At 33.2% G+C, this 27,484-nt stretch overlaps 2 protein-coding genes across 2 annotated transcripts; one reads left to right on the top strand and one right to left on the bottom strand.

The window, feature by feature from the left end:
- Positions 1-1,677: 1,677 nt before the first annotated feature.
- Positions 1,678-16,639, top strand: LOC142339768 (uncharacterized). The gene is made up of 3 exons (XM_075390029.1): positions 1,678-1,735; positions 8,757-9,922; positions 15,858-16,639. The coding sequence occupies exons 1-3, from the start codon at positions 1,704-1,706 to the stop codon at positions 16,424-16,426; spliced, it is 1,767 nt and encodes a 588-aa protein (XP_075246144.1). The 5' UTR covers positions 1,678-1,703; the 3' UTR covers positions 16,427-16,639.
- Positions 16,640-22,550: 5,911 nt separating this feature from the next.
- LOC142339767 (uncharacterized) lies at positions 22,551-25,483 on the bottom strand. The gene is made up of 3 exons (XM_075390027.1): positions 24,757-25,483; positions 23,759-24,403; positions 22,551-23,153 (listed from the first exon to the last, which is right to left on the bottom strand). The coding sequence occupies exons 1-3, from the start codon at positions 24,927-24,929 to the stop codon at positions 22,622-22,624; spliced, it is 1,350 nt and encodes a 449-aa protein (XP_075246142.1). The 5' UTR covers positions 24,930-25,483; the 3' UTR covers positions 22,551-22,621.
- Positions 25,484-27,484: the final 2,001 nt, after the last annotated feature.

The raw sequence follows: 27,484 nt of genomic DNA, 5'->3' as shown, positions 1-27,484 counted from the left end.
GGCTGTTGCCATTCACGCAACTGAGCAGAATTGAATTGTATCATTGGAAAAACTAATTCGGGCTTTACGGGCAACTTACGTTAGACAGAAATCTGAAGCTTTTCCTTATATCAAAGGCTGTCGAATTATACTCCCCGTAAAAATCTTGCGAAAAAGTTTACATTTTTTGGAAACAAACAAAACAGTTAGGACCTGCTCTTACTCTATAAACTGGATCTACATTAGTCGCTTGGAGTCTTCATGAGTCTAAGAGGACAAAAAATTGTTCTGGAACCTAAAATTTCTTTCTAACAAAGTGCAGAACTCATATGTGAGATAGCTGATACTAGGTTGGAATGAACTGCCAAGTGAAAATGAAATTAGACTAAAAAATCCCCAAGCTACTTATAATTTTTTTCCTCCGTTTTTAAATTGAACCCTTGTTTGTGGAAGGCTACTTGTTCAACATGGCGTGACTTTAAATTGGGAAATATGAATTAGACTTACTGCTGTTGGGTTGACGTACAAAAACTTAAAAACCTAACGCGTTTTTTGTGCACAATGTGAATAACTTCTCTTAACTGGGAAACTATAATTGCAATCAATTAAATATACTTATTTGGTTCAAAGCCAACTCTTCGAGAGAACAAGTTCGAAATCAATGGAAACATCTATCGCGCTTAAACTTGAACCCTTGTTTGTGGAAGGCTACTTGTTCAACATGGCGTGACTTTAAATTTGGAAATATGAATTGGACTTACTGCTGTTGGGTAGACGTATAAAAACTTTAAAAACCTAACGCGTTTTTTTTGTTTAATATTCGACAAAATTGATGTTTTTAACTATTTGGTTGTAAAGCTAAAGTAATAAGTAATTTGTAAATATTTACACTGCCGGAATAACAACAGTTATATACTTTTTGATATGGTTAGGAATTCAGTGTTGTTCTTTAATTGCTCTTGAACGAAGTTCGTAGCAAGTATGGTAAACGTGTTGGTCTTATCCATAATTTTTGCTTGACCATTTTGCGCTTTTCTTCTGAAACATTCTTTGACTTCTCAAGTTACTTTTCACGCTTTCGTACTTCATTTTTGAGTGATCTCTATTGCTCTCACTCCGAAGTAAAGCTTGCTGCTAATATAAAGTCGGTTACAGCACAGCAAAAGTAAGGGTGAGAAAGCCGAGTGGTCAGTGCATCTGGTTATGGATCGGGAGATCAGGGGTTCGAATCCCGGCGTTGTGAAATGTTTTTATACCCGCCTGTCGTTGGAGAGCAATTCTTCCGACATTAGTGGGTTAATGTTTTTAATATGTGAAAATGCAATCCAACGTTTTCATACACTATGTCTCTGCGTTCAGCATAGTTATTCTGTTTGGAGCACAATGTGAATAACTTCTCTCAACTGAGAAACGATAATCGCAATCAGTTAAATCTACTTATTTGGTTTAAAGCCAACTCTTCGAGAGAACAAGTTCGAAATCAATAGAAACAGCTATCGCGCTTAAACTGATATTAATGCTGTTTTGTTGGCCTAGTAATGTTATTGTAAACTTTAGCACAGTAATTGCGGGATTGTCTGTCAGGTACTAAAGAGGGGAAAGGAGGAGTTGTAGAAAATATCCGAAATGGCATACAAGAAGTATCAAGGTCCAGTTCCGGCGAGTTTGAGATGTAATTTTTTTTGTAATTTCAGATATCTCTGTTGTGTTTTGAAGGTTATCAAATGGACGAGATCGGGAGTGTGAACGAGGATGGGTCAGTAGATTGAAGAAAATAGTGAATGAAATTGGGCTTTAGTTAGGGACAGAAAGTGAATAGGACTGCTTCAACAAGTACACTCGCTCATTAAGCTATTTTTCGGCTAACCGGAATTGCCTGATGAGTACTGAGGAGTGTTTTTTGCCTATATAAATTTGGACATTTCACTTTATAGCCCCCCCCCCCCCCCCCCCCCCACCGAAATTAATAGCCCCCGCCATTATGTTATAATTACTATGATTGGGGGCTATAGATTTTATGACCACTAAGCTGGGCTATATTGGGTAAGACCCCTAAATTCATTTAAGTTCGACCTGCAATTTAGGCTGATTGCAGGTCAAACTTTTTCAGCCTAGTGATTGTTTACATAAGGGGGTACATATGTGTTTTTGGCAGCAATGTTAGTTGATCTTAGGGCAGAATAGGTCATTAGCGCTATCTTGAAAAGTATACAAATTTTCAACCTGATAGTCAATTTGTTACTAGAGGTCATAGCTGCTCTGTAAAATTTCAATTATCGAACGTAAAAGAGGTCTCTCTCTTATATATCAGTTCTAATTGGAATTAAAGTTTACGAACTTAACATATTCTTGATCGGAGTAAATCTCTTTTCGTCTCGGACTAGGTTTTGTTTGATCTATAATTACTGATTAAACTATCTTAATTTGTTTAGCAGTAAAACAGCAAGCTTAGAGTAGGTATTTTGCGATATTCTTCAGTTTTTGAAATCAGGGTTTTTTATTTATTTTGCTGCGAAGCTGTTGCTATTCGGCTCTACTTCTGTTTTTTTTCCGTATCCTCGTCAGATGCTTACTCGATTTACCCTTTGTCACGGTGCGAAAATCTAAAAAGTATAGTTCACCTGTTCATATTGTTCTTCAGAAGCTATTTGTACGCTCATTGGCAAGGGCGTTTATTTTAGTCGTATGTTTTTTTTGTTACCATAAAAGATTTATTCTTACTCTCGAAATGGAAGACATAATGATACGGTTACTCTAGCTTATTCTAAATCATTTCAAGATCAGCGAAAGACAGCTATAGTGGGAAAATTAATTCGATTTTGTGAATTTGTAATTCGATTGAGACAAACGTGATATTTTATTTTCGTTGTTCACTTAATGAAATTGGGTATATGTTGCTATCTGTATATCATTGCATGACACTTGATTTTTGTTCCGACCCCACTTGTGGGAGGGAGGAACTATATACTCAAACGGGTTTTTTTATTCAGTCAATTTTGGCCGATCGATATATTCGTCGTAGAGAAATATGAGTGGTATCATTAAAAACCTGTTCCAGCGTAGAATTCAAAATTAGAAAGATGTTTTTGAATTTTGTTCTTTTCGAGTTATCGAGGATTGAAGTTTTGTGTGAACACGGGATATTTGGCATGATTTCGTTCACTTTAAGTGTAATTTTTCTTCAAATTATGATCGTTTCTTTAAAAATGTTTCATTCAAAATTGCATTCCACGCCACAAAAGGAATCATATTCCTAATACACAAAAGGTAGTAAAAAGACTAGTTCTGGTCTCATAGGGAAGTTTACTTTAAAAAATTTGACTTCTATCTGCGAGCTTTTTTTTAAGAAAACTTCATATTTTTTAAGATTACCTAGATATTTTTTTTAAGATTTTTTTTCCAATTTAACATTAACCAATCATAAACTTATTTTTGTAAATTGTAAGTCAGTCTCACTACTGACAGGATCTTTTCTACTGTAAACAAAATTTATCTGTTTAGCGGTTTTATTTTCTAACTATTGGTTTTACGACTCAGATCCCACAAGATTTCAAAAACAGTTTTAAAATTTTTGGATATTTTTGCATTTTTCTTTTGAAATTTTATCACATTATTCTAATTTGGATAGCTCCCATTGGGTGTAGGGAAAACGTTCAATTAATCATAGATAAAGTTTTCAGAGAAAAGTTTATGGTTTAAATGGCTTCGACATTTTCTTCTCGCACTTTTCTACTGATTTTTTGGTTTTTGCCTGTATTTGTTGTTGTTTTCATAGTTATAAAACTTTTTGTGATATCTTACTGATTACCCATGCATGACAAACATCTTTGTATTTCTATCGAGCCATGGTCGAGCCATTTGTTGACTTCTCTTGAAGGCTATTGAACTTACTGTCTGTTAAGACTTTAAAAATAATTTTTCAAAATAAATTTTTGACCATTAGCCAATTTTACACTTATTTTCATGATTTGTAAGAAATTCTCAGTAATAAAGAGAACCCCTTCCTTTTTTTCCACAGAACAGCAAAATAATTTATTTTGGCTACCTTTTTTTCTAACTCCTGGTTTTATGGCTTCGTTGCCACAAGATTTCAAAAAATTTAATTGTTTTGGATATTTTTATTTTTGGTTCCTGTTGAAATCTTATCACATTGTCCTAATATTGATAGCTCCCATTGGTTTTGAGAAGACGTTAAATGGAGCATAGGTAAAAATTTCAGATAAAAGGATATTGTTTAAATGGCTGCGACAATCTTTTCTCGCACTTTTCTAATGATTTATTGGTTTCTGTATTTGTTTTTGTTTCATAGTCAAAAGACTTATTGTGACATCTTATTGATTACCCATGCATGACAAATATCTTTTTCCTTCTATCGAGTCATGACTGAGCGTATTTGTTGACTTCTGTTGAAAGCTATTGAATTTAATGGCTGTTAAGACTTCCAAAATAACTTTCCGAAAATTTTTTTTGAATATTAACCAATCGTAAACTTATCTTCGTGAACTGTACGAACGCCTCAGTAAATTACGGATCTTTTTTCCTACTTCAACAATAAAAATCTTATTTGCGGCTTTATCTTCTAACTATTGGTTTGATAAAATCGTTGCGCGAGTTTTCGTAAATTTTTTGGTTATTTGGAAAATTTTCGGATGTTTGTGGTTCTTCTGAAATCTCATCACATTATACTTTGTTTTAATTCCAATTGGCTTAGAAAAGACGTTCAATTGATCATAGATAAAGTTTTCAAAGAAAAGCTTATGGTTTAAGTAGCTTCGACACTTTCTTCTCGCACTTTTCTAATGAATTTTTGATTTTTACCTGTATTTGTTGTTGCTTTCTTAGTCAATGACTTATTGTAATGTCTTATCGATGACTTGTCAATGGCAAACATTTTTAGTCGTCACATCGAGGCGTAACTCTTATGCTCTCATCGAGCGCTTTTATTGCCTTTCGCTGAAAGCAGTTGAGTTTAATGGCGTTGGTATTACCGGTTTTCTCAGAAATTTCGTGGTTTTAGTGTATTTGTTCATATTTATTGATATTTTGAAGTCATATTGAGAAAAAGAATCTCATGTTAAAAAATTAATGGATGATAGAAAATTTATTACCGAAAGGTAATTATTTAATGGCTTGGACACTTTTCTCGCTCTTTTTTTTTGATTTAGCGGTTTTTTTTTTCATTTTTTAATCTTTAGGTAGGCGTAAAATGCTGATCCGTCTCATAAGCTTGTAATTGAGTTCTCAAGTATTGATGTTACCTCAAGCAGTCTTTTTATAGCCAATAGTCTCAAAGTTGAGGATATTATACATTTTCAATGATTTTTTGATTTTTTCAGTTTTTGTTTTCTACAATTTGTAGCTTATTCTCATCATTGAGAGGTCTAACTTAATTTTTTTGTTCAAAAAAATTAAATGTCCTGTGATATCATGTCGTAACTGATGTTTTGTTTATGGACAATATGCGTTTAAATAACAGTTTCAGTGGTGTACTTGTGTTTCTTTTTCTCTTCTTTTACCACATTCGCTTAATAACAGATCCAATGCACTCATTTATTCTTTCAGTATAATTTTTTTTTTGCTTTAGTATGAATGAAAATGGAATGAGGAATACATTGTATTTAGATAATAGCTAATGATTTTAATGGCTTCAGTAATTTGTGTTATCGCAAATTGTTTAATTTTTTGAGTTTTTCTACTTCTTTAGTCCGTTCCTATGGCTTAATCTAGCCAACTACAGGTCCTATTTGTTTCAAAAAGAATGTTTAGTAATACTATTAAGAATTATTTTGTTAAAAGCTAATGATTTTTTAAGACTTTAGAAATTATTTGGTTTAAAAAAAAGTTGATTGATTTTTCAATTTCGCCTTATTATTTCCTTTTGTCGACTTTGTTACCTAGTCTCATTAAGGAAAATTGACATCTGCTGAATAGTATGGATAAAATAATATTGTGCTGTTAAGATTTTATACGATTGCATTTTGGCTTTGTAACTAGGTGCGTTCAAATTAAGATACTTAGTTTTTGCCGTGAATATTTTGTTTTTGCTTCTTTTGTTGTTTTTTTTTCGTTGTTTTTTTCAATAAAAGATCTCGTCAGCGCTGTAATGAGGCATGTTATTACGTTATCCAATAAGTAGTTAGGTATATAAACGTTTTTTATACTCAAACATCCATTTTTATTATGTCTTGATTTGGTTGACAATTAATTCAAAAAGTGTACATGAGCTCGGGTCGGAACATCATGTGCGAACGCACATTAACGAGCATCCTTGTTTAGCTATATGCGACTTTTGCCGAATATGTTTTCCGTATTTTGACCTTTGCTTTTTTATTTCGTCTCTTTTTGTTGGGAAACACATACATGAGTTTTTGGTGCTTTGCACGTTGAATGGGTTTGGTGCGAACATAGGACATTTGCTGCTGATTTTTAGAATTTTTATCTAAGATTGAACAAATCTTTCTTACATTTATTGATATGTTTCATCGAGAGGGTTTACTCAAGTTTATCATTTGTTTTTTTTAACTATCTTTGCCTCCATTTTTTGTCACATTTTAAATGGAATATTATGTTTGTTGTAAATAATCTATATAGTATGAATGTTCTTGACAAACTCAATGTTTCACATTTTAAACAACTGAATATGTTGTTAAATATTGTTGTTAACTTCAAAATTACAAAGTTTTCTCTAATTTGTCTGCCATCCTAGTGCTTTGGCATCAAAATGTTTTTTTGTGAGCTTTCCATAAAAAGGCAAGTCAAAGGATAAAAATTGAGTAATTGTTTCATGCAAGATCTTTTCTTGGTGACTGAGAATCGCAAATGATGCGTGAAGTTTCGTTATTTTTTTATCAAATATTTTGAAATGAAATGAAGTTATGAGAAGCAATCAAATCAAACTGAATGAAATATGTGGAGTTTACACCATTTTTTAATCTAATATTGGAAATAATTTTGCCATTGCTCCCCTTGAATAGTTGGTTTTCCTTTTTTGAAATTAAGATGATAATCAATGGGAAATTAACAGATAACCCGAAAGGTTGTTGACATCCATCCAAGCTTCACTGTAAGAAAGGAAAGTTGCAACGAAGTCGCAATTTATTCAAGTTTTTTTATTGACCTCGATTTTTTTTTGTATCAATCGAAGCAATGATCAAAGTTTCAGATTTATCAATTAGAAAAATTGATGTGCCTACTCACATAGAAAATCAAGATTTAGTTGTACTGAACTTCCGTAGGCACCTTCAAGTTGAACTTCGCGTGACAATTGTTCAACATCGTATCCTGCATTTGTCATTTCAAGTAAATATTTGCGTTGTGAATGTTGTTGGATTTATTCTTATTGATTTCAACGTCTGCACGTCGGACTCAGCTTACAGCCGTCGCAGAATTTTTTTGCGAACTTGGATCAAGAAACTATGTATTTTCTTTTGACTCATTAACATGTGGAACCGACTTGAAGCGGATATTCTCATAGGCTTGGACGAACTATTCACTGCACATAATTAACGTCATGCTTTATCACACTATTCATTTTGAAATTTAACAGAAATTTCTTTGATAGAAGCCAAATATGATAAAACCGATAAAATATCTGAAAAGCTGTCGTCGCAAGTTGATTCTCCAAAACAACTATCGGCAGAAGATCGTCTAGAAATTCAATAATCAAGTACAACTGATAGAAAAGCAAAAGAAATGGTATACATGAAAAAAACCGAAGAGAGGGAAAGTGAACAGTAAAAGTTCAGAAATCCATACAAAATGCTAACGCGATATTTCACAACACATGTTCTGAAAGTGCACTTTGAAAATTCTTCCGCTCGGTCAATAACACACCCAATTCTTTTCAGAGAGATGCTAAACCTCAAATAGCTGATTAAGCATGTGTTTTATTTTATGTGAAAAGTGGAAGATTTAGCCAAAAAACTCTTAAAATAAATTTTCTCCATTTACCTTAACTGTATTTTAAAATTAATTTCACCGAAATCGAAAGATCACCAAAAATACAAGTACAACAAAAGTAAACCAAAAAATTTTCCCAAATGTTATAAAAATTGAAGGAGATTACAAAAACTGTTAAAAAAGCGTCCAACAGGATAAAATGGTCAAATTAGCTCAAAATTGCATCTTGAAGTCTAATATTTGCCTCAGATTCTCAAAAATGATTCCTTACTACTATTGCTAACTTAGATAATTGAGACAAAGACGTATGGCTGAAAAAGATTAAAACTAAAAAGACCGCTTCGAAAAAGTCGCACCGCTCCCTTAGCTTGATCAAAACACCGCTCGCTTAGCGCAAAGTTCTTTCACGCCTACTTTTTTCTCTCAGAATGATGCTTGAACGAAACTGCTCTTTCTGACTTTTGTTCAGCAGATTGACTTAAATACTTGTGGCGTTTGATTTCCTCCAATGCACATCCTCTAAAATTAGAAGTCACCGATTAAAAAAATAGATCACCATTACTCTTCGAGTCGGAAAAAAATGGTAATCAATATGGTTCAAAAATGCTCTTCGAAAACAGAGTTCATAATGCAATCTTGCAATCTGAGCTTTTAATTTTGGCAGTGAGTGTTTCTCAATTTCTTATACCGGAAAGACAAATATTGCAGAGTATCAGTGGTATAAGATTTGATTTCATAAATCGAAAACTATCAGGTTCAAAATTGAGGTTTTGTCGGAAAATTGGAGGTTGCTAACTTGCTTGTGCCTTTCATTACATATAAATTCAGCTGCTTACTTTTTTCGAATCGTTCTCTTTTTTATCGATCTACTGTCCAAGATCCGATGTGAACCCTGGGACCGATGAAACTGAAGTTGTTGCTTGTTCAGCGTGTGGTATGGAAAACGAAGACAGTACAGCTTATTATCGATGCAACAATTGTCCTAACGAGAGCGAGGGTGGAGACAGCGAAGTTGCTACTTACTGTGACGTATGTGTTGCAAGTCACGTTCGAAAAAAGCACAATGTTGTTGACTACAGAGGCTATGAACCTGCTATTTGCAGTAATCACAAATTGATTTCTTTATGGTTTTGTGAACTTTGTAACGTGGCTATTTGTTCTTACTGTTTGATGTATCACAAATCCCACTCTGTTGTCATGGTAACAGAGAGTGCGGGTGCAGCTAGAAAAGATATCTTTTTGCATTTGGGTGTGGTTGAGACGAATACAAAGAAATTGAATGTTGTTAAAGACGAAATCACTCAGGCTTGCTCTGAAAATGAAATGCAACTGAAAGTCGAAACGCAATTTGTTGATGAGTTATTAGGAAAACTGAAGCAGTCATTAGTAAACAGAATAGAACTAGAACACGAAAAACATTCTGTTAAGAGTAAAGTGAACGACATTGAGGAACTAATTACTACCTCGGACGCTTCTCAAAACGAGTGTTTGAGTTATCTACGGCAATCGGATGGCAGAATGGTTGAAGCGTTTGTTCGGTCGAAATCAGAGAACGCAAGTTTAACCCAAAAAACTGACAGAATGTTGAACGAACAAAAAAAGTATGTTAATCATGACTTTATTCCCTTGAATACAGACGAATTTGTCAAATGTACCGCTGAAAAGTTTATGCGAGAAATTTACTTGTCACGAGTTAAAGAGTGTTTGGTTCGCAAGAGCTGCGAATCTAGCTTAGTTGTTCCGGGATCTATTATTGCCAAACGTCAGGTGAAGACTTTCTGGCTTGGTTCTTCAATTTTTGGTGGGTTTTTGTTTGAAATTAATGAAGGTACTGACGATGCAGGGCTTTATTTAAAGTCTTGGAGTGTGGACAAAAGCAGCAATTATCTAATCAAAAAGAAACGTGTGAAAGTGGAATTAAGAAAGTGCGAGATGCCTTCGACATCGGTTCAGCCCTATTCGCATAAAGTGTTCTACTTCACTGCTAGTGGTTTCGATGGTGCTTCCCGGAAACAAAAATATGTTTACTTGGACTCAAACAATGGTATGTTATTGTATCGAATCTTGAACAATTTTGTGGGCTAATTTGAACAATTTTTTGGGCGCCACAATCGGTCGAAAGTTCCTTCTGGGTATGGTAATGGACATTAGGAACCTAATAGCAGCCCTACGTTTTTAGTTGAGCCAATTATGCTTGTGACCGATATCTTTTGCTGTTATAAGGAAAAGCAAAACTCAGAATCTCTACTTTTTTTATATCAAAAATTTGAAAAACAAAATTTGTCGAAGAAAATTTTTGTGGAAGTTTTTGAAATTTATTACTGATATCATTCTATACGGTTTGAGACACCGTTAGGATTTGGTGAAATGACTATCTTTTTGCAAAATCGTTTCCAGAAGTTGGAACCTGGCAGATTGCTGGAAAATTCCAATAACCCCGATTTGAACGGAAACAAGAACAGATAGGGGTAATTGTTTTAAAAAAAAGGCGTGATATTTTGATTGAATGTTAAAATTAAACATATTATTAAATCCTAAGGAGAGCATTGAGGGATTGGTATCTGGTATCTAAAACTAACAAGGCGGCTCGTTAATGTGCGTTTGCACATGATGTTCCTAACCGAGTTCATCTACATTTTTGACTTAATTGTCAACCAAATTAAGAAATAACAAAAATAGAAGTTTGAGTTTTAAACAATCGTTACACAACCTATCTACTAATTGAATTACATAATGCCAGGCCTTATTACAGCGCCAATGAGATCTGACCGTAAAGAGACTTCGAGACAAAAAAAACAACCAAAAAATTTAGCAAAAACTAAAACTTCACGGCAAAAACTGAATATCTAAATTTAAAAGCACATAGTAACAACGTCAAAATGCAGTCAGATAAAACCTTAACTACTCAAATTTAATTTCTTCTAACTATACAGTGGACGGAACGTTTTTTTAATGAGGCAATGTGACAAGTCAACAAAGAGAACGATCAATGAGGCGAAATTCAAAAATTAATCAACATTTTTTAAACCAAGAAATTTCAAGTCTTAAAAATCATTAGCTTTTAACTAAGTAATCCTTGATAAATTACTAAAAAGTTACTACAAAAACAAAAGTTCTTGTCTTTTGGTAGTTTAATCTGAGAAGCGAACTAAAGAAAAACCTAAAAAATTAAAAACGATTTGCGAAAACACGAACTATTGCTACCATTAAAATCATTAGCTATTATCTGATTATTATGTATTTTTAATTCAATTCTTCTTTCTACTAATTCAGCTGCAAGAATTATGCTGAGAGATTAAATAAGGTTATTTGGGCCATATTTGTAAACCATTGGGATCTTTTACTAAGCGATTGTTCTGAAAGAAGAGAAAAAGAAGCGCAAAAAATTACCACTCAAAAAACGTTTTTAAAAACGCATACTGTCCAACAAATAAAGCATCGGTGACAAATATTATCGCTAGATATGTTATAATTTGGAATACAAGAAATTGCTTGTGACCTCTCACTGATGAAAATAAGTTTCAATTTGACGAAAAGAACAACAAAAACTGAAAAGTTTGAAAAATGTTTGAAAATGTATATCATAAACTTTAAGACTAAGGGTTATAAACTGACTGACTGATTCGGGTAACATCATTATTTTAATCCTGAATTACAAGCCTAACAGACTTGTCAGCAATTTACGGCTTCCTAAACAACAAAAACAAGCAAAAACAGCTATTTCAGTGAAAAAAATTGAGCGAGAAAAGTGTGGAAGGCATTAAAAAATGAACTTTTCACTAAAAACTTTTCTATGCTCAATTAATTTTTTTAACCGCAAGGAATTCCTCTTTTTTGTTTATATAGTTTCAAATAATCATTATGAACAATTACAATTGAACAACGAAATTTTTGAGAAAACGCGTAGTATTGACGCCATTTCATTAGCTTTCATTAGCTTTCAACGGAATCCACTAAATACACTGAATTATGCCTCCATGGGACAACAAGTTTGTTTGCCATTCATTTTTTGGTAATAAGACCTTACAACAAGTTATTGAAGATGAAAACAACAACAAAGAAAGGCAACAACCAAAAATTCAGTAGAAAAGTGGCAGAAGAAAGTGTCGAAGCACTTTAAATCGTAAGTTCTTCTCTGAAAAACTTTATATATGATCCGTTGAACGTTTTCCCTAATCGAATGGGAACTATCAGTATTAGGATAATGCGGTAAGATTTCAAAAGGATCCAAAAATAAGAAAAAGTACCCAAAAAATTTTAAAAAAAATATGATAACCAGATTTAACTAAAATTGAAGTTTTAAAACTAATTGGTAGAAGATAAAACCGCTAACCAGATTTTTTTTGGCTACTTTAGAGAAAAACGGATCCCTTAAGTACTATGACTGACTAACAGTCCACGAAAAAAAGTTTAGATCGGTCAATGTTCGAAAAATTTTCGAAAAACTTTTTTTTAAAGTCTTAACAGCCATTAAACTCAAAGGCTTTTAACGGAGGTCAATAAATACGCTCCGAAAAAACACGATGGCAGGAAAAAGATGTTTGCCATGCATAGATAATCAATAAGGGATCACAATAAGTCTTAAGACTATGAAAACAACAACAAGAACATGCGAAAACCAAAATTCAGTAGAAAAGTGTGAGAAGAAAATTTCGGAAACATTCAAACCATTCGCTTTTCTCTGAAAATTTTATCTGTGATCCACTGAATGTCTTTTCCAAAGCCAATGGGATTAGATTGATATTTGGATGATGTCTATAACATTTGGATAATGTGATAAGAGTTCAAAAGTAACCAATAATACGAAAATATCCATTTTTTAAAATTTGAATTCTTTTGTTACTGAAGTCATATAATCAATAGTTAGAAGATAAAGCCGCCAACGAAATTTATTTTAGTTTCAGTAGAAAGCAACTGGGTTCTGTCAATACTGAGACTGACTAACGGTTCACGAAAAGATTGGTTAATGTTCAAAAAAAATTAATTTTAAATTCTCAACAGCCATTAAATTCAGTTAATTTTAACGGAAATCAATAAATAGGCTCAATTATGTTTCAATAGGAGTATGGGGATGTTTGTCATGCATAGTTGATCGATAAGACATCAGAACAAGTCTTATGACTATGAAAACAACAACAAAATCAATTAAAAAGCAAAAATTCATAAGAGAAGTGCGAGAAGAAAAGGTCGAAGCCATTTGAAACCATAATTTTTCCCTGAAAAATTCATCTGTGATTCACTGAACGTTTTCTGGAAGCCAATAGGAGATGTCAATTTTAGGATAATTGGATAAGATTTCCAAAGTAACCAATATTACGGAAATATCCAAAAAAAATTGTAAAACTTTTTGAAAACTTGTGTCATTGAAGTCCTATTACTAAAAGTTAGAAGATAAAACTGCCAGCTAGATCAAATTGGGTTGCAGTAGGATGGAAGAGGTTGCTGTCATCACAGAGACTGACCTGCAGTTCACGATAATAAGTTTATGATTGGTTAATGTTCGAAAGAATTTTCGAAAAATTATTTTTAAAGTCTTAACAGCCATTAGCTGTCCACTCAAAGCACTAGATATGCTCACTTAAATCTTATTACGGAATATATTGCACTGTTAGTCAATGATTCCATGCCATAAGACTCCAAAAATTAGTAAAACCTCAAAAAGAAATTCAAAATTTCATTTAAAATTACGAAAACTCAAGAGTCCAATTTAAAAAAAAAACATGAGCAGTTCCTTTAAAACGATTTTTTTGTTCACTGGGCTTCATTTGACTGTAAAGGATGTTTGTCATTAATGAAACCTCGATATGAAAAGTGACTTGTCTCTAGGCGACTTAAAAAAACAAAAAAAGTAGAAAAGTTTTATAAAAAAAATGAGCTCTCAGATAGATTTCGAATTTTTTGATACTGAAGCTCCCTATGAGACAAGAACTAATCTTTTTTTATCGCCTTTAGCCTATTAGGAACACAAAATTGGTTCATTTTTTGGCAAGATATTTAAGTTTGAAATACTATTTTTATAGAAAATATCTTAATTTGAAGAAAAATCCCACTAAAAGTGAACAAATATCCCGGGTTGACACAAAATTTAAATCCCCGATAACTCCTCGAAAAAAACGAAAATAAAAAAAATCTGTTTATTTTTGAATTCTACGCTGGAACAGCTTTTTATTGATACCACTCACTTTTCTGTGCGATGAATATATCGATCGGCCAAAATTGACTGAACAAAAAAACCCATTTGAGTATATAGTTGCTCCCCCCACAAGTGGAATCGGAACAATTAGAAGAAAGTTTAAATACTGGGCATCTAAAACTAATCTCTATGAGTTTATCCTATTTTTATTTTTCGTTTTCTTACTTTGTTTCGATACTGATTTGGTTTAATTTAGATTTTTCTTGTTGCTTGTAATCACTAAAGAAGAATGAGCAAAGAATGAATTAGCTTTGAGAAGTCAAAAATTCAAGCAAAATTTGGAAATCGGGCTAAATTAGGTAACGTTCTGAATTTCAATCCTGAGAAGTGAATAAAGAACTGATTAAAAAGTTCCTTGCCTGGAACAGCCGACCAATTGAACATTACAACCAAAGCAGAGAGTAATTATATTCGAGAAAATAGAAGTTTCTCGAATATAATTACTCTGAGTGGTTCTGCTGCTATGGCTTACAAACTCTTTGGCAGGTGTTTGTTGCTTTCTACAAAACTTGGCTATATGTCGTTGCTCACTACTTTCAAAGCAATTCCATGGGGAAGCTTCGATTCGATCCTGAAATGTTCTCTTAAGCCTACATTCTTTTACGATGTCCCTTATCTGGCAGTAAAAAATTGCCGTTTTTTGAAGATTTTTTTATTTTACGTTTTTATTGTCGATGTTTATCAGGTCTCGTTTAATTTTTGGACAAGTTTTTCGTCTTTGCGAGTATCGTGAATTTTTCGTATTCCTTCGGATGCGTTTTTAGAATTATTGTAACAAACACTTTTTCAATGACTCCTTCATTTACTAGTGCAAAGTTATATTGCATGTCATCTGCTCTGGTGAGGCAATCTATTATGCTCTCAATTGAGATCTTTTTGAGGATTGTAGTTTCTGCTATTTAGCTAAGTTTTTGTAGCTGAGGTCTCTCAGAACTTTTGAAACGTTTACACAGTTTATCGCAAGTTCTAATGCCACCCCCTTGTGTGGTCTTAGAAAAAGAGCTGATTTTTTGTTCAAGGCCTCTACTGACTCGTACCATAAGATTTTTTTCGTTCTACCATTTTTGAAAGCTTGCCTGCATTGCTCCAACGAAGATTTTGTTGTAACAGCTTGCATGAAATCCTGATTGGTGTAAATCAGCACGTGGATTGAGATACGTATAATTTTCCTTAGTGCGAACCTTTAACATTATACTTTTAATAAAATGTATAATATTGAAAAGTTCTGAATGCGCTGTAAATTATACTTTCAATAAAATGTATAATCTGGAAAAGTTCTGAATGCACTGTAAAATTTTTCTGTTATTAACTGCACATGGGATTTTTTTAAAATCTTTACAGATAGGAATTTGAGCAGGAAGTTTTGATGCCGTTTTCATTTCAGGTTTTGAAAATAGGAAAAATGGTAGCGAATAGAACGCCTTTTATGGGTTTTTTAATGGATACTTTCCGAAATTTGATGTCGGCTTTAGGACATTTTTTTTTGTAAATTGAAGAATTATTTTACACCTAGTCCAGTGAGTCTGACAAGCACTTGAGAAGAATTTGAATATGATATTTAGTCATTTTGTTCCTTAAAGATAGCAGATTGTGTTTCAATTTTGCTGTAACAACTTCAGATAATTAATTAACGTTTACTCGCCGAGATATGGGAAACGAGTGTTTTAGGCGATGTTTGAAGCACACACATACATACATACAAAATTATGGGGTGCAATCAGAATTCTTCACTAATTTTGTAGGGTTGAATTTTCAGAAATCTTTGACTCAGTTGAAGTTGTTTTAGGACAAATACTCGATGAGAAGTTGTTTCCCTACTTTGAAGAGCAAAACATATCTGTTTGTAAGCGTGCCGCTGCTTCTTTCGACAATGGTCAAATCACTTTTGACAAAGATTGTTTTCCGAAAATTACCTGTCGTGCGAAACCAAAGCCATTTTTCAAACATTGCTGGTTTGACAGTGATGCATACTTTCAATTGGATAACGGTGATTTGGTTCTTTGTAATTTGGAAACTAACGAACAAAGTGTTTTGGCTTTTAATTTGTATAAATTGCCAGAAGTTGACTACGTCTATTCTATTTATCCACCGCATGACTATTTTCTGATATGGTGTTGCAAAAATAAAGCGGTTCACGTTATGAAGCGGATCAAGTTGGGCAATATCGTCTCGTTTGAATTAGTTGAGATTTTGCTGTGGAGCGAGGAATGCAGCGTGGTCGAAGTTCGAATTGAAAGTGTTGGAAAAACTTGCAAATTTGCACAGTTCAAGAGCCAACGTCAAATTTACTGCGAAACTTCTAAAGACTTCGTGTTAAAGGACATTCCTGTCGTTATTCTGATTTCATGTGACTGAATCTTTAATGTCACGCGTTACTGAACATTAAAGCTACAAGAAAATTTGCTATTGAGTAGCTTTGTATTATTTTACTTTTTATTTTGCTGGAACTGTTCTGCTAAGTTGATATCGATGTTGTGACTTGATTTCGAGATCTCTTACTGTATTTCAAGATCTGGAACGATCTCTTACGCAATTGAAAAGCGTTGAATTTATTTATTTCTCCTTTTATGTTTATCAAATGAGATTGTCTTGAATAATTCTCTCCAAACTGGCGTGCCTAAAGTATAGAACGCAAAGTCACTATTCCGAGAACGCTTAACTTAGTGCTCAAATCAGTAATCAGATTCGATTTCCGTACAGTGCTAAGACCATCTGTATGAAACGTTAATCAATACTTTAGCGATTCAGTATATAGCTCTGATTGTGTTCTAATGACTCTGCTGTCCTCACAAAAAGAGTATGAAATGATTTTTAAAAAATTGAGGCATTCTCTCAGAAAATGCGTATTGTTTGAAACAAATTTCACAATAATTTTGATGACAGTGCATGTCAAAGAGAGACTGGAAGCTTTAGAGTAAATAATTGATTTTGGGAAAAGTTTTATTATCCCGCGGTAACTTTATCATTATTTGTTCTGTTCTCGTCGATTATACGGCTTTCATTTAATTTTTTATCACTTTTCATCTCTGCAGTGGTCTCTTTTTTATATAATGCCAAGTGAAATTTATTTTTTAGATTAACCACCTTGGACGTAGGATTTTCATTTTTTATCCATTTTAAAAATTTGATATGATGGTTGAAATTATAAGAAGATCTTTTTAAGCGATAAAGAAAACTCAGAATTGTTTTCGTATCTTTATACTATATATCAACTGCAAAATAAATTCTCAGGGTTATATTTGTGTTCATAGTGCGTTTCGACGGAAAAAAAATATTTTTCACCACAGTCTGACGCATTTTGATCTCTTTTGACTTATTTTTCTTTTTGTTTCACACGCAATTATCTTGTCGGATGGTGCTGTTTTAAAATTGAATACAGCTCTTCGGTCGATCGATCATTTCTAATAACTTTCTTGCGAAAAATTACGAATATGTCACTATACTTTTCAGAATTGTTTTCATTTGTTTTTCTTGTTGAAAAGTAGGCATTTCTTTCGAAAATGATTTTTGAATCCTCCCTTAGTTCTTCCATGGAGTGCCATAATTCTTACTGATACCTGCTATTTATCATTATTCGCTTCAACGTTGATAAAAAGTTTCAACCACGAGTTCTTTTGCAAAATTGTTGATGAAAATTGTAACCAAACTTTTTTTATTCCTTAAAGCACAACATGTCGAAATTTGAACAACAGTCTTATAACATATTTAGATTTACGCTAGTAAATTTTTCGTGTTGCCATAGGGTGAAAATGAAATGCGGGTAACATTTTGTACAGCAGTTTTACCCAATGATTTAGCTGAATAAATAGTATATTTGATGTTATTGGTAATATTTTTATATTGAAGATTTCTGGAGCTTTCGTTTGCTTCGGTGAAATTGATTTTATTTCTCTGTCACATACATACAATTTTTATCGAGAAATGGCCATGAATTTGTGAAGAGAATGAGACAACTGAAAACTAAAAAATTGACGAAAAGCAGAACGCAATTAAATTTTTCTCAGTTATAGTATTCTGCGGTCTTTACAGCCATTTTTGAAAAATTTATTTTCATTTTATCTCTTGAGACCAAGAAAATAGCCAAAATTTTCCCAGAAAATAGACAGAAAGTTTTGACATACTGGCCTGTGAAATTCTTCAATTTACTTTGTAAATATTTTTTTATGTATTTGTGAAGCAATTTGGCCTAAGATGCTACGTAATTCATCAATTTGAGAAAGAACAAGGAGGCTCGGTAATGTGCGATTGCACATAAGTTTCCGACCCCGCTCATCCACAATTTTTGCATAATTGTCTACCGAATGAGGAACAGATAGAAAACCCCAAAAATTCAAGTATTCAAAAAAAATTGGTGTATGAACGAAAAGATAGCCTCTGAAGCAATTAACTCAGTGGTGTCAAAACCGATGCATTAGATCCATGAGATTTGCCGATAATAAGAAAGCGAGTCAAGACGAACAGCAAAATAAAAGAACAACTACAGACATTAATTACATCATAAAACTTATGTCCGTTCTAAAAAACAAAACTTAATAACAAAGTCAGAATAGCGTCAGATAAAACTGAATATAAACAAAATAACTTGTAATTAGCCATAAAGGATATGGGACCAGTCCATAATAGGGCTTGGTAGCAATTAGACTATGGAGAACAAAAACAGTAAATTTGAAAAATTCGCTGATTTTTTAAAAAACAATTTAAAAGTACTAAAAACCAATGGAAATCAACTGAAATATCCCACAGGTTTAAGAATACCAGTGTTTCTAAAGATGGGAATTAAGGAATGTCGGTATTCAATCTTCATGTGGTTACAAAAAGAACAACAAATAGACAACAAACAATAAATCAGTTAACTTTTGCCAGAAAACGCTTTTGAAGTCGTAAAGTCATACTTTGGCCCTCAAAATATGTTCCATTGCACCCACTGCGAACACCGATAATGTATTATGTGACCTCTCATTAATGAAACCAGGTAACAAGAAGACAAAAAATAAAAAAGAGGCAAAATTAGGTGACACTTGTTTTTTCGAAAAAAATTATTTCAAAAGACATGACAGCCATTAATTACAAAATGAAATAAATAAATAGTTTCGTTTATTGTTCCAAAGGAAGCTCTCGAGACCTGCAATTATCCGGAAAATATCTCACGTTTACCAAAAGAACGTAGAATGTGACAAAAGTCAAAAATTAATTTACTTTTTTCTTTGAAAAACCCGTGTCGAAGCCAGTAAAGTCATAACGAATTCTTTAAAACATTAGTTTTTGTGACAACAATCCCTTTGACACCTTCCCATGACAACAAAATTGTTATTTTTGGCCTGTAATCAACAAGACTGGGTGACAAACAGACAATGAAAGGAACAAAATTGCAAAGTTAAAAATCGTTTTTTTTTTATTTTGGAAAAGAGTTGTTTTCAAAGTCATGAAAGCCATTAGCTATCTCCTAATATCAGAATATCGGCTCATCTATTCTTCCATGAAAAACCAGTGCTACCGGGTCAGTGTAAAGGAAATTTAAAACGACTAAAAGACAAAGTAGAAACGACAGTTAAAGACAAAATTCGAAAATTCAATTAAATTCTTCGAGAAAGTATTGTCGAAGCCATTAAAACCAGAGTCTATATCCTTAAGGATTTTAATATGAATATTGTCGATTCTGCCTAATTTTGAACGCCAATAATGTGAAATATGAACCCTCAATAACGTGAGAATGTGACAAAAATAGAAAACGTGAAAAATGGGCAAATACCTGAAAACAAAAAATTGTGGAGTCTAGTTGTATCAAAGCCAGAAAACCATAACTTAAGGTGTAAAACTGCAATAAAGGTTGAATTCGATTTCAGTAGAAAGACGATGCATTCTTTCATCGCGGACACTAAGCTAAAAATTGACGGACACAGCTAGCAAATTAAAAGTAAATTGGAGGCAAAGTTCAATAAGCCATTTTGTATTTTAAAATCAAATTTTCTTAAGTCAAAACGACCATAGCTTTCAAGTAATAAACTGGATACAAAAATTTGGAGCTTATTAAAAAGTGAATTGGACCTATCACTAGTGAGCTTTGATTTGAAATGTTCTGTTATCTTATAACAAAATTTCGATCTTTTTTATATATTAAAAAAAAATTTTTTTTATAAATTAATAAAATACTGTTACAATCCAAAAAAAGATTCGGATTGTAATCAGTCGGTTTTTTTTAGAAAAAAAATTCGATCTTTCTTATATATTAATAAAAGAAACCGACCGATCACAATCCGAATTTTTTTGGATTGTAACAGACCAAGATTGGTCCAAAACTAGCCCTGCTAATGCTGTTTGTCTATTAGGAACAATTAATTATTCGAATTTTCTAGATATTGATATTTTGTTAGTTGAAAACTCAAAAATTGATGCTGCGTTTTTGATAATCAACGAGTAAAGTTAGCAAAAAACGGCAAAGTGTTAATTACGGAGCACGCGCAACGGAAGTTGAAGCAGAAATAGCCCCATTTTGAATGTACCAATATTTTGTTAGAGGTGTGTGGGTGTGTACTTCCTGCAAATTGAATCAAATTGGACTACAGAAATTTATTTCGTGCTGTTTTTGATGAAAAATTCTTAATTTTGAAATATTTAGCCAGAAATTTTGACAAAAAAATTAAATAAACATAGCGGACAGTATTTTTTGTGCTGAAATCAACAACACTTTCTTTAACAAATTTAACAAGTTTTAGCAAAATTCGCAAAATTTTGGTCAAAAATTCCGGAAAATGTGAATAAAATCGAAGGAATTTACTCTATTTTCTCAAAAGTTTACACCTCGATAACTCCCTTTAAAAACCGAAAATCCAAAAAAATCTTTTTAATTCCATATTCTACGCCGGACAAGCTTTCTAATGATACCAGTATCAACTGTCCACGATGAATATATCGATCGGCCAAAATTGACGGAACAAAAAACCCATTTGAGTGTATAGTTCCCCCCCCCCCCCCCCCCCCCTCAAGAGGGGTCGGAACAAAAATATTTGAGAAACATTCAACAGAAATATTTTCAGTGTAACAGACAGTTCGATGATATGCTTGACACGGCAGCAGTATGATTAAATAGGAGTTTGATTAGTTGTTGAAAAGAAAAAAAATTACATTCTTTAAAAACCAAAAATTAAAATCTCAATCAATTCTCTATCTTTTGCTTTCATTGATATCTCAAAATTCTCAAATCAACTTTGACAATATTGTTCTCAGTTGATAAGTTTCCTAATTTCCCTTCAGCATAGCTATAAGTATATTTAATTGTAATAAGAAAGAACATAGGGCAAAATTTTTTTGTTAGAATTTTGAATCTTTTCGTTCGGTTCGTGTTATTTACATAAAATTAAAATGCCTGCTGGTCTGTTCGTTGGATTTTCTTTATATTTAAAAGTATTCGAATTGTCAACAATTTTGCTTTAGATAGAATACATGAAAAACTATTATACACAACTAACAGAGAATTGACCATGTCGATTTTTTTCACGTCTCAAAATATTTCTAGCAAACATTCATTTTGGATTCATTAGTTTCAAATGCGAGATTCAATTATCATAGAATAAAGTTGATCATCTTTAGATTTCGTTAAAAATTTATTAATTAATTATTTTTTTACAATATAATTGACGTTTTGTTTAATGTTGCTTTGGTTCTCTCTAGTGAGGTTTTCGTAACTGTTTTTTATTCATTTAGTAGGAAGACAATGAAATGGATTTGAAAGTGGTTTGCAAAACTGCATTACGTGAAAAAGGTTCACAAACGGTTTGCGCACTTAGTGATCTTTCCCCAAGTTTGGGCAACTGTTTTTACTTTCCTTTTTCCTAACTATTCTTTTCGAAACACTAATAAAAATGTCCAGTTCCACAAGTTTGCTTTCTTTAATACAAAATTGTTATGATATGATTTGTCTGCACTTAGATTCTTTTTGTAAGCATTCAAAGGTGAACTCCAAATGGTTCTGTTTCCCATTCTTTTCCGTTTAATTGGTTTTGAATTTACAAAAACTACTTAACTTCTGTTTTATTTGCTCAACTGAATCAGTTTCTCGGTTGAATTTTGACGTCGAAAAAAGTAAAAACTCTAACTAGTTCTGCGTTGCTAATGCTTCCCTGAGAAAACAACTTCAAATTTTTTGGTGGGTATCGGGGCAGGAGAAAATTCCGCTTGCTCTTGAAAGGATTAGAGTTTTGGGTTAATTGGAAAACAAACAGTTGCTGATTTTTGTACTGTGCATTTATTTCGCAAAAGGATTTTTTTTAATTCTATTGATCAAATTTTCTGGTGTTTAAATTTCTGAGCGCAAAAAAAGCATTTTTGAGAAATGTAATTCAAACCTTCAGATAAAAATTTTCAATTGACGAGTTTTAACATTGATGAAATACGTCTCAAATCTGACTGAAAGAAATTGCTTCAAGTTGTTTCTCATTACTGCAATGATTCTGAAAGAAATTGCGTCAATGAAATTTAAGAATTTTCTCTCAGAAGATTAAATTTCATAAATAAAAGGTTTCAACTATTTTTGAATTAATTGTTTTTTTGGTTTTAGTAAAAACTGGTTACAAACGGCTTCTTTCTGCAGTTAGCCATATGGATTGGCAGTGATTTAGTTCCGAACCATTTCCCACAATGCTGACAATCTTTACCATGTTTAAGTATAGGAGGTTGCATCAAGTTTTTTAAACTCTCTAATTCTTGACTATTCCGAAGACCTTCAGGGCACCACATGTTTAAGGGGTCTGAGTCGTTGGTTGATCTTTCTCCGAAGTTCATTTCTGGGTTCCGAAGAATCATCATAGTTTTTTCACGCGCTAGCTCGTTCTGCTGACATAATTTACTGCTGTGGTAGTTAACTGTCCAGCGAGTTACAGGCTTGGAACAGTACGAACACAGTTCCGAGTGTTTGTCAGCTGTTCCGAACAAGACAGGGTTTGTGGGGTTTTGTAGACGGAAGGCTTCGGTATTTGTGTTGGGTCTGTTTGGGATATGGAAGGGCGAGTGATGAGGTGTTGAATCGGATGATGATAATTGATGGGAAGTATGGATGCGATCAATTGGTGCGTTCTGCCACGGCGACCTGAAAAATGAAAAAACAAAAGAAATTAATGCGGGATTGCAGAAAACAACATTACTGTTTCTACAAAAAATTCAGTAAATTATAAATGAATCATCATATAACCATTTATTGAATGCGCTCAAGCCTAAGTGACCTATTTTGAAGTTCATCTAGAATATTCAAAAAAAATTTGTATTTGGAAATTTGGAACGCAATTTCAGTTCATTCGCGAAACCACTTTAGTGCTTAACTTTTTAAAAAGAAATAGTCATGGAAATTATTGCTCGATAGGCATTTTTTAAGTGTGTAACTAAAAACCCGTGAAGGTAACGCCCAATAGCAGAGGAACCGTTTTGTGCAATTCTGTTGAAGAAATGTTCTCTGCATCTAAAGTGTGACTATCATATGCAACCAGCATCTGGAAATGACAATCAGTCAAACACTTCGGGTCTTTCCCATTATAGCCCCCTCCCCCTTAGCAACCAGATAAAGTATACCCCCCAATCATGGTAAATATACCATAAGAGGGGCTATTATTTTTTTGTGGGGGGGGGGGGGGGGATAATGGGAAAGACCCAATATTTCTACTCAAAATTTAGCCATTTTCTTGGAAACATTTTTCTAACCCCAGATGAGTAGTTTTGCCCAGTGGGTTCTCCCAAGAAGTTCTGTTGCTCTTCCGGATTGTAAAAGTTTTCTCCCTCACTATTTTTTTACATCTCGCTTCATTGTGGAAATCCATATTGCACATGTTCATTGACTTTCCACAGAAAAAACACGTCTCAACTTTTCCCAGAAGCTTCAGTTTCTCCTGCGTTGACTTCAAACGCTCTGATTGGTCGGACTCCGAGGAACCGGATTGGTTCATTTTTCGGACATAGTCAGGCAAATTTTGTTCTTCTCCGGTTCTCGGCGACAGCGGAACAAAATAAACTGAACCCCCTTTTGAGTTCCGAAATTCTCTTTTCTTATTGGCTAAGAATTCTTCTCGCAGATTGGTCACTTCTCTCAATGGCGACGACTCCTCAACATTCCCGCTTTTCTGGCCTAATTTTGAAATTCCTCGTGTCTTTGGTTCCAAACTTCGTTTTGGAGTCAGTGGAACAAAGAAGGTTTCGGCATTTCCAATTGGCTCCATTGGCTGATCCGAACTTGAAGTTCGTGAATCACTGCTTGACTTTGGATGAATGACGTCAAGGTTTTGGAAAAAATCGGCTTTCGTTTCTTCTCGTCTTTTCATCCATTTGTTTTCCTGCAATTTCTCCCGGGATAAACTCAAATTAGCAAAAAAGATTCAAAGACTGCGTATTATTTTTAGTAACGATTGCATAGAAACAAATTAATGCCCCCCCCCCCCCCCCTAATCACTCTTCCCCTAGATTAATGGGATCAAAAAGTGTTTACAACCATCACCAATTCATGCTATTTTGAAGCAATAATATACTGCGTCACTATATAATTTACGTTTTTGTTACAAAAGGGTAAATAGCTTTAAGTTTTGATTTCAAATAGTGTTTCAAAATTTATATCTCGTTCAGAAAATAAATTTAACCAAAGGTTTATAGATTAAAATTGTCCTATGCTTGATAAGAAAAAAGTTCATCCCGGCTGATTATCTTCGATATGTTGCGGATTTGGCTTGCTCTGGCTGACATTCGAAATATTGGGCAGGCGATTTATAGGGATGTCGTTATCTGGTGTTTTCGGGATATAGATTTTCGGAATATCGAGGTTATTGCCGAATGAAGGAAAATATTCAATATTTCGACTTCGGGTTAAAGCTGGAAGCTCAGCCATAGTTTAAAAATAATAATAAAGAACAAGAGCTATTCTAATTTATGAAATACAAATTAACATTTTTGACCGCTTATTTTCCCCGCACCCCAACCTACGTCATAATTTTGTTGGCCAACTAGCAATCACCAGTAATATAGTTTGTTTAAATTTTCTCGATGGTTGTATAACCGTAATAACAAATATAATTCATCATTTACGTTTCTTTGATTACGCATATTTTTTGAGATGGGATTAATGTATTAGAGACAAAAGCAATCACAACACATACGCACGAGTGCTTCAGCAGCTGCAAAATATAACAAAGAAATCTTACGTATGATAAAAAAATACGCGAGCATTAGACGTGCTTGAAACGTAAGCTAAACCGCGGGGAAAAATTTGCGGTACATTCTCAGCTATTTTGGGGAAGGCTGTGCTGCTTGCGATGAGGCGTACATTTTACAAACAATTTAAAAACGTGTCCATATTGTTGTAGAAATAAACGGCATAATTATAAAATGGCAGAAAAGCTTTTATGATAGTTACTTTTTTGTTGAGAGTAAAAGTCTTGTTGGCGCAAGTGACAGGCCACCTGAAAAATGGTGAAGCACAACCTTCTTTATGAATTTTGTCTGCAGTTACAGCATTTAAGAATTATATGGTGATTAGAAAATGTTGTTATTTTTGTTTGTGGTGAGGCTTTGTTTGTGATAATATGCAAAATAATATGCAAACCACATATTATTCTTAAATATATTACTCTGTCTGGGAAATGAGATATGAGGCGAAAACTTGATTGGGCGAACGAAATTTTTGAAGCCATTAAGCAAACGTCCTGAACTAAAGGTTTTTTTGGAAATAAGTCGGAAACCAAATAAAACGATACTTCAAAATCCACAAGCTATAAAGTCTCCAAAATTCCCAAACAGTCGTCTTTATTTGAAAAAGAGTTGTTAACAGTACACGGAAAACAATTTTTTTCAATGTTTTGTATCTTTTTTACCTTACTTAGTAGTAGTGGATAAAACAGGGCTTCCAGCAACCAGCAAAATTTGACCCTTTCTCCAAGCGCTAATCGCGCATGTCGAATCGGGTCAAATTTTACTGATTTCTGTAAGCCCTGTTTTATCCACTACTATATTCACCACTATAAATACATACTACGCGCACAATTGTGTACAAAAATGTACATAGCTAGTATAATTTATGCAATTCATATACTAATATCCAAAAGTTCTCAAAGCTAGATTTAAGCCTAATTTTATATCTAATATGCCAAACTATACTGAAATAAATCAGGTTAATCATCTCACAAAGTTTTTTTTCAATAGAATCGGATGGACTGAAAATAACTCAAAATTGCCTAGAATTGGGTAATAAGAAACAAGTTTCTTTAAAATTTTTGACTTTAACCAGGAGACGATTGATCTATGATGTTTAACTGTGTGATTCTACGTACCTGGTTACATTTTTGAGCCGAGTCTTGGGAGGTCTTGATAAAATGTTGACTCGCCTTTACTACGCTACGGCAGTACTGCTCGACTTTTCTTAATGGCAACTGTGGGGGAGGGTGCAACTACAGAATGCTTGAACACTTTTAATTTTATTTATTAGGCTGACTGAAGTCTAATATTAAGCTGACTGAACAATATTAATGTATCATTTTACAGTTTTTGTAGTGAAGTGAAACTCATGATGAATAGCCAAAAAGTTCCGTAGAGAATAAAGGTCCCCACGTGGAGAATTGTTCTAGAACATTCTTTTTCTAGAATATTCTCACATGATTTTTAACTTAAAATTAGTTATCATTTCCCAAGTAATTACATGTTTTAAAGTAAAATAATAATTAAATCCTTCTATTAAATTGAATGATTTGTATAATCTAAAATTAAATAAAGATTTCAATAAATATTCACTTTACTAGCTAATTTTTAAGGGTATCTTATATTCGAAATTTTCACTTGTTTTCATTCTGTTAGTGGTGGGGGCTTTGTCAATGGCGGCAGCCATTTTAGCATGACATGCACTTTTCATTCGATCTGCTAAGCAGTGTAATGCGATGTTAAACCAAGCTTGTTGACTTATACTATTAGCGGTTGCTAAATATGAAAGAAAGCGAACAATAATAGCACAGTCAAAAACACTGAGATCGGTGGAAACACAGTGATTAGTGTTTTTCTATGTCTTCTTGAATATTATACTTATAAACATGCTCTCTGAATTGATTTCTAGTGTGACCATATCTATATCTATGAAGATAAATACATAGTCTACATTTCCTATTTCTAAATCTATATAATGATATATGTTTATAAACATTACACATACTACACGTTAGATATTGATCAGGATCAGAATAATGATATCCCAAATGTTCTATATGGTCTTTGACCTTAACCATATTTTTACATACATAACAAGAATATTCTGATTCCTTACAATTATTACAACATTCTTTCCAAGGTTTATTTATACACTAATCGCATTTCAATTTCATTTTTCAAAAAATTATTTTTTGATTATTTCCCTAAAAAAATACATCATGTCTCAATCAACTAATACTAGTGTCATAAACT

Source organism: Convolutriloba macropyga, chromosome 5, assembly GCF_964194025.1.
Source record: "Convolutriloba macropyga chromosome 5, txConMacr16.3, whole genome shotgun sequence".
NCBI classification, from domain to species: domain Eukaryota; kingdom Metazoa; phylum Xenacoelomorpha; order Acoela; family Convolutidae; genus Convolutriloba; species Convolutriloba macropyga.
Note: the sequence above shows the minus strand (reverse complement) of the source record. Positions and strands in the feature narration are given on the sequence as shown.